This window comes from Vitis vinifera, chromosome 16 (assembly GCF_030704535.1).
Source record: "Vitis vinifera cultivar Pinot Noir 40024 chromosome 16, ASM3070453v1".
Taxonomy (NCBI): Eukaryota; Viridiplantae; Streptophyta; class Magnoliopsida; order Vitales; family Vitaceae; genus Vitis; species Vitis vinifera.
Genome location: NC_081820.1, coordinates 16,994,909 through 17,003,269, shown reverse-complemented (window position 1 = coordinate 17,003,269; position 8,361 = coordinate 16,994,909). Strand labels below are relative to the sequence as shown.

Here is an 8,361-nt window from a genome sequence, read left to right as displayed (position 1 = left end):
GATAGAATTATCAAAGTTAATGACACTTTTGGGTCATTATCAATCACAGTCCACCCTATAGGGTAATTCTTCCTAACTTATTTAAATGCAAAATACACTATCATTAATTGAACATACTAATAAACAAGGAAGTAAACTTGTTCACACGGTATTTCAACACACTTAATAAGAGGGGTATTTTTGTAATTTAGTCACTATTTTGACTTGTGTATTCAAATAACCCTTCATAAAATACCGAGTATTGTTTGGCCTTGGGTTTGCTCCCCAATGGTCACCAGTTCAAGTCTCATCAGGACCGTTAGAGGTTTACCCGGTCGTTAACTTCAGGGCCCCGTAGGATTAGTTGAGATGCACGTAAGCTAGCTCGGACACCCACGATTATAAAAGAAAAAAAAAAAAAAATGCCGAGCATGGTTTCGAGGCTACATCAAATTTATTTAGATAGCAAAAATAAAACAATACCCTGTTCAAGTGAGCTCATTGTAATAAGACATTCTATGAGGATGGAAATGCTTTGAAGTATGCTAATGCCCCCACAAGAGGAGCATTTATATACGTGATTGGCTCTGATTGTGAAACATCAATGCGAAAATCTACATATGAATCATCTGCTGCAGGTCCTCCAACAACAGCTCCTATTAGTAAGTTTTGATTAGGATTTTCTGTTTGAAAGTACTGCGATCCGCCTTGACAGTCGATGTGAGCGGGGTATGCATCCACGGAAGGTAAGGATGAGGCTCGATGGTGTATCCTCTGCGGAAAGCTGTTTCCATATCCCACCATGTATGACATACCCAATGGATTTTTTCCTAAGATGTAATCCACCTGCATAAACCCATACATCAGCTTCAATCATTACATATAAGACACTGTTCCGTTGGACAAATGGTAAGCCAAAGTGTAAAAATAGATACCAAGCCCACTTACTAAGAGGGTTTTGATATTGTTTTTCCTCTAGATGTTTTCAGTAAAGTATTTTTCAGTGTTTTAAAAACCGGATCGATTCGACCGTTGGCCGTCATGAATCCGGTCCGGTTCATCTATTTGAGCCAGACAGCCTTTGAATTGGCATAGAATCACTGGAACCGGCTGACCCGACCAGTTTCGGGTGAATGGAACGGTTCAAAAACCCCCCTCACCTTTCCCCACTTCCAGCTCCGCCTCAGCTGCCGCGACCCTTCTGCTCCCAACGTGGGCCTCCCTACTCAGCTAGCCCCCTTCCCATCCTTCTTCTGCTGCCAGCCTGCGCCTCCCCTACCCCACCACATCCTTCTTCTGCTCCGAATTTGCTCCAAGCGTGCCCCCCCACCCCCACTTCTTCCTCTTCTGGGCACTGCCTCTCTTCTCCCTTTTCCTTCCTTTTCAGTTGCCCTTATACATCCCACAGATTTTTATTTTATTTTACTTACCTTATTAGTTTATTTTTATTATTTTTATTATTTTTATTTTTTTCACGATTTTAAAATATCAATTATTATTTATTTTATTATTTATTTTTTTTCACTTTATGATTTTAAAAACTTGTGATTTTAATTTAAATTAATGAAAACATTATAATTTAAAATGAAATTTTGATTTTAAAATAAGTTTTTGATTTAAAAATTTCTAATTTTAAATTAATATTCTGATTTTAATTTAAATTTCTAATTCAAAACTAATTTTCTGATTTTTAAATAATTTTATGATTTTCAAATAAAATTTTAATTTTTAAATAATATTTAATTTTAATTTTTATAATTATTTTTAATTTTAATAATATATAAATTATATATTTATGACGTTATTAATTCTACCGCAGTTCGACCGCAAGTCCGACTAGTAAACTGTGAATCGATAATTTTTCTAAAATCACTGTCAATAAGCTCTAGGACTATAGATTCATTTATATGATGTCTATATTTAAAATGTATTTGTTAGTGTTTTTATTACGAAGTATTTTTAGGAGAATTACTTATTAATTATTTCTTCAAAAAACATTACTGTAGACCCCCATTTAGGCATGGGTCGCTTTTTCTCTATTTGTTTTTGCAGATCACATTTTTAGCCAGGTGTCACTATCCCAGCGGGCCACGTGTCACATCCTTAGTGGCCATAAGGAATCAACCTCGCTTTTTGAAGTTGCAGGAGGAGTGGCACAAAAAAGGTGGCGGCCGAAAAGGTGGCAAAAAAGGTGGTTGCAGAAGGAGTGAGGCAGAAAAGGTGGCTGCAGCAGGGATCGTTGGGAAGGCAAATCTGAGATACAAAGAAACAGGAAGAGTGTAGAGTTTAGCTCAGGGAATGGAGGAGGTTTTTCGAGAGAGGAAAAAAGGGAGAGAAAAACAAGAACGGAGGAGTTTTTCTAAGAGTCTTGAGGGAAGGAGTATGTGTGGAATTGCAGTAGAAAGCTAAGAACAGAAGAGCGTAGAGTTGCTGGGAAGAGTCTAGGACACGGAGCTGAGAAGGGAGATTTCCAGGTATGACCATTTGTTTTTTTGTATATTTTCCATTTTTTTCATACTGTCCAGGTTTGATTGTCAATGATTTTTCATGTCTGCTTGTTCGGTTGTTCTGTTTTGGTGATTACTGATTAAATATTGGAAGGGTTTGCTATGTTTTATGCCCTATTCTAACGAGTATTTTCCATCGTGACTCACTGGATGTTGGACCCATGGATGAAGCGATGAAATGGGTCCGATATGCTGGTTAAAGTCTTCATGTTCTTCTTCTTGTTGCTATCCTGTTATCTCCTTGTTTTCCTTTCCTTCCTGAGTGCACCCATGCAAGCGTGTCGTTATCTCATCCTCATGTTTTTTTTCCTTTATCCACCATACCCATCGTTCATCTATCCACCTCTCTCTCTAGGTCGTCATACCCATTTCCTCACTCAAGCTTGTAGGAATCAGGCACCCTCCACCACACCCATTTTCCTCTCATTCATTCTCCATCTCATTCCCTCACTTACATGGAGTCCCATGGGTGCATGCTGTCCCTCACTCTTTTGCATACCCATTAAAACCACTCACCCAAGCCTTCATATCCATACGACCCACCAAACCCGTTTCTCTCTCTAAACTTTCACCTACCTGTGGGATCCTCCCTAAAAAAATGCCACGTGGCTCTCTCTCCTGTGTGCAAGCAGGCGGCCCCTTTGCGACGCGTGGCATAGCTCATTCCACCTGGACTGAAATCAGCCGCCATTCCATCCGGATGTCTCACATCCGGAATCCTTCTCCGCCGCCATTCCATCTGGATGTCTCACACCCGGAATTCTTCTCCGCCGCCATTCTATCCAGATGTCTCACATCCGGAATCCTTCTCTGCCGCCATTCCATCCGGATGTCTCACACCCGGAATTCTTCTCCACCGCCATTCCATCCGGATGTCTCACACTCGGAATCCTTCTCCGCCGCTATTCCATCCGGATGTTTCACACCCGGAATTCTTCTTCGCCGCCGTTCTATCCGGATGTCTCACACCCAGAATCCTTCTCCGCTGCCATTCCATCCGGATGTCTCACACCCGGAATTCTTCTCCGCCGCCATTCTATCCGAATGTCTCACACCTGGAATCCTTCTCCGCCGCCATTCCATTCGGATGAATCACATCCGGAATTCTACCCGGCCGACGTTCCACCTTCTCTGGATGTCTCACATCCGGAATCTTATCTACCGACGTTCAACCTTCCTCGGATATCTCTCATCCGGAATTCTGTCCAGCCTACGTTCCACCTTTTTCTCCATCCTTAGAGCATTTTCTTGAGGTTCCCAAGATCCCATTTTCAATAAATTTGGCCACCATTTTCTTTTCGGCGAGCAACTTTCGAATTTTTCATGTTTTTAAAATGATTTAAAATAAGCATGAATTTAAATTCTGTAATTCCAAACGATGGAGTTTACAGAATTAATTCATGCAAAATAAACGGGCTTTGGTGGGGGCCCAATATATGTGATTGATCGATTAATTGATTGATTGGTTGATTTGATTGTTATTCATATTTGATTTATCCTACTCCATGACATGCTCGAAATTATTTCTTAATTGTGCACTGACCTCACTTTTTGATAGCTTATTGTGGCTCCTCACCCAGGTGCGTATCTATTCCCACTTTGGTCTTTCTATATACATGTTTTGATTCCTATATGTGCATGATAGTTTCGGGTATTCATTATTTTCTTTATCAATTGTCATGATTGCTTCATTTTATTAGTAGAGACCTGTTTTAAGGACTTAGAGGGGTATTACGGTCTTTACTGTACCTTCCCGATAAGTTACCTGACCCTCGAACCCGATCCGGTTTTTCGTAGATCACCTTTTCCAAATAAGGAGTCACACTTAGGGTTTTCTTTCTTATTTTGTTTACCCTTTAAAAAAAATAAAACAAAAATAAGTGGCGACTCCAAGTCATTCTTTTAATACAATTAAATCATTTTTCAAAATAAAAATCAAGCTCGCCATCGAGCGGGGAACGCATTGAGCCGAAATGCGGGGTCCATAATTACAAATGATTTTTTTAATATTATAATTGATTTTTCAATTTTTTAAGTGTCTTCTAAATTCTGTCAAACACCTATTTTTTTTTTTAAGAATGCTTTTCAAGGTAAAAATGGTTTTTAAAATCACTACCAAAGAGACTATTAATGATCTAGGTAGTCAAATCCAAATTTCATACAATTATAAGCATAAGAGATGTCTATAGACTACAAAATTATGCTCCTTTAGTCTAGAATAAGATCAATATTAGGTTCAATATGATTTTTTCCCATAAAAATTTTTGTGGTTTTTTTTACATTAAATGACTATGTTTCCCTTTAACTAACTCCTAAGCATTCCAAATACTACAATAGAACATATATCCATTGATTTGAAAGTTTCAGCCGTACCTGGCTTTGGGCGACTTGCACAAGCCTAGAAGGAGGGACAACAAAATTATCGCACTGAATGCCTCTTTGGGCATCATTTGAGTAGCGGGAATAAACAAGAAGAAGAAAGGACAGTGCTGTTACATGTTGCATGTTACACGATCCAGGTTTGAATAGAAGGCCACCTAATACATATTTAGATTAACAATACCATTCAAATGAACCATAATCTAATCGAAATCATCTGCAACTAATACCATAAGATAGCAATGAGAATACCTGGAGAGTATGTGACAGATTTCGTTGGTGATTCAGGCAATATGGAACATGCAAATTTGTCAGCGTTGAAGACAAAGGGACTAGGGTTGAGTTGTCTATCTATTACCAACTGCAATAAGGCAAGAAAATTTAGGTTGAGGAATGGTTTTCTGTGTCAAAGAAAGGCACTGGTCAATGTGTTTAATTACCTTGGAAACAAGGATGTTAATGCCTGCATGTTTTGAATCCCATCCAAATTCTGCAAAGCTACCCCCAGATACTGGCATTCCATCCGTATCCATCCTCTTTATATACTGCGGCAAGCTGTTAATGTGCTTAAGAACATAATCCCAATAAGACTGGTTATTAGTTGCCTTGTACAACCATGCTGCTGCCCAAATCAATTCATCCTGTAAGAATTTGCCCCATTGAATTTATCTTTCTTACTAAATGTTTAAAATATTAGGGTTTTCAAAAAAAAAAACAGAGATGAATGTGCATATAGATTTCCATTCATGAATGTCCAAAGTTTGTGATATGGGATAGGTGAGGAACACAAGTTCTGAATGGGTTTTCTGTATTAGAAATGATCAAAATATTTGAAAATGGCTTATAAGATGTGATTAAGCTAAACACTTTCGAGCATGTATACCGCATAACCGCTGCCATCACAATAATAATATGGGCAGACGAGCGCACCAAAAACATCATTATAGGAACCCCTATACATATCTGCAAAGTCGAACACCTAATGAATAAAAAACACGGTCAGAACTATCAAAAAATGGTAAGTATTACTTCCAACAATGATATGATGGTTAATTCTAGTTACCATTGCAGCCCGGTTGAGAAGTGTAAGGGAATATTGAGCATCATAAGCCTGAAATACCATGGAAGAGGCTGCAAGGGCAGCAGCCATCTCTGCTGAGACTTCTGAGCCCGGGTTTGTTGTTGTAACGGCATATGAAGTCCGAGGGGTGTCCATGTCTTCAGGCCTTTGCCAGCAACTATGGTCACCATATGGATCACCAACTATAGCAAAGACAGTGCCAGGGATGCTCGTTGCCTTGAGGAAGTAGTCAGTGCCCCATCGAATTGCATCTAGTGCATATTGCAGGTCTGAGCCCATGAACTGCCCAAATTCCAACACACTCCATGCTAGAAGGGTTGTGGTGAATGCCATTGGAAAATTGAATTTTACATTGTCTCCAGCATCATAGTATCCTCCTACCAAGTCCACCTTAAAAATTTGATGGTATTAATTTTATTTGTCATGGTATGGTACAGATGTTTATCAAAATATACTGGGTTTTTTGCTTCTAAAATTAATCTGAATGATTGAAGATGAAGAAAAGAGAATACAAATCCAACAGTACTAGTCATAATAATATCACTGGTGTGAGTGTGTGTGCTTTGTTCTGCATTTCAACATTGGTTTTCAAAGGCCATACATCTACCAAAAATAATAATTTCATCAGATTAATCAGTCTAACTGAAGACATTATACACTAATTCGTTCCCAATTAACAGTTCATGAACAAGGCCTCTTGACAAACATATAGCATTAATTACAACTGAATTGAACACTCATAGGACATATAGACACTTACATTGCTCTCTGTGCCATCATTAAGCGCAGAATCCTTCCTCCAAGTCATCCTCTGCGAAGGAGGCAACCTCCCAGATCTTTGGCCTTCAAAGAACAAAATGCTCTTGGTCAAGGCATCTTCATAATTCTGTGAAGTCACCCTCCCAACCACCATCATCATCATTCCTATCACTACCATCAACACCCTTAGTTGGACCCTCACGTTTCCCCCACTCATCATCAATTATGAAGCCCAAGACTCGGAGAGAGTTTGCACACAGATGATGACAGTGCAGCTTTTCTTGGACACTCTTTAAGCCCATAGATCCGCCATTGATTCTTCCGATTGACAAATTAAGTTTGTAATCATGTTGGGATAGAGCAAATAGGAAAAGCGTCTTTGACTGATCCATAGTGCCAGGCCCTATGAAAGAGATCCTTAATCAACTCCATTGTGCGCCAATACACTATGACAGTTACAGTACGTGTATACAACAGATTTGGAATGTTGCCATTTATAGGAGTAATTACAATTTATTAATTACTCATTATATATATATATATATATATATATATATATTAATTAAAATTATAAATGTATATATTAAATAAATTTGCAAATTTTTCTAATGATTTTTCATTATTATTATTAATCAAACACTTCTGCGCCTGATTATGAGAGTTCAGCAAAAGGGCTGAAATTAAAAAGTTAAACTTGTGCTCAAAATAATTGTTATTAAGAAGATTTATAAACAGGAATAAAAGAAAAAGATAAAAATATTTTTTAAAAATTAGAATAAATTTTAATCTCATTTAAAATTTTAGTTAAACATATTTCAATAAGTTCTATTTTCTTTTTGTGTTCGGTCAGTCCAATAAAGTTCTAGAAGGATTTCATAAATCATAAGAAACTTTGATTAGAAATAAGAAAAACTATTTCCTAAATAAAAAGTCAACCAGGAATCCTAAATTTTTGGAATTCTAAAAAATAACCTTAATTGAGATAAATTTTAAGATTTTTTTTTTAAATTAAAAAAATTAAAAATTTTAATATCTATACTCATTGGTTTTTATTTTATTTTATCTTCATTTATTATCCTAGTGTATCTAAAGTTTTTTTCGTTTTATTATAAATTTTTAGATAACCTTGAATTTTTGATAGTTTTGTATTTGGTACTTTTATTAAATAAATTTTTTAATGATGGGTTCCTTTTAATTTCAATTTTGAAAATTTTAAAATATATTTATTTTTATATTATAGTTTATATTACTTGATTTTTGATAAAATTTAGATTATTTAATTATTTATGTTATTAATAAAAGAAATATGATTCTAAAAAATACGTTAAATTATGTTATTAATTTGTTAAATGATAATTAAGATACCAATAATTATATTCATATCATAACAATTACAATGCATAATTTTCTAGCTAATAGGTAACTATTAATATATTAGTAATATTATAATATTTTTTCATATAATCAAGGATTAAAAACATTCTCAAATAATTAATCAATGAGTTTAATCACAGTAAGATTGGTTTTTGTTTTTTTTTTTTTAGTTTAGGAAATCTCCTTCTATATGGCTCAATAGAGATCCATTGGCAACTACTAGGTATTCACCCAAGGTATCGGGCATTGAGAAACTTTACATGTCACTTACTCCTTAGACAT

General features: G+C 36.3%; 1 protein-coding gene across 1 annotated transcript; it reads right to left on the bottom strand.

Moving 5' to 3' along the window:
• Window positions 1-436: 436 nt before the first annotated feature.
• LOC100251926 (endoglucanase 8) lies at window positions 437-7,144 on the bottom strand. Its single transcript, XM_019226010.1, has 7 exons — window positions 6,707-7,144; window positions 5,929-6,336; window positions 5,749-5,844; window positions 5,306-5,506; window positions 5,118-5,226; window positions 4,860-5,023; window positions 437-825 (listed from the first exon to the last, which is right to left on the bottom strand). The coding sequence occupies exons 1-7, from the start codon at window positions 6,923-6,925 to the stop codon at window positions 496-498; spliced, it is 1,527 nt and encodes a 508-aa protein (XP_019081555.1). The 5' UTR covers window positions 6,926-7,144; the 3' UTR covers window positions 437-495.
• Window positions 7,145-8,361: the final 1,217 nt, after the last annotated feature.

Coding starts and splice junctions, on each gene's coding strand:
- LOC100251926 (XM_019226010.1), bottom strand. CDS start 6,925: ATGATGAGTGGGGGAAACGTGAGGGTCCAACTAAGGGTGTTGATGGTA. Junction 6,337..6,706: donor ATGATGGCACAGAGAGCAAT/GTAAGTGTCTAT, acceptor CAAATTTTTAAG/GTGGACTTGGTAGGAGGATA. Junction 5,507..5,748: donor GTGATGGCAGCGGTTATGCG/GTATACATGCTC, acceptor AAATTCTTACAG/GATGAATTGATTTGGGCAGC.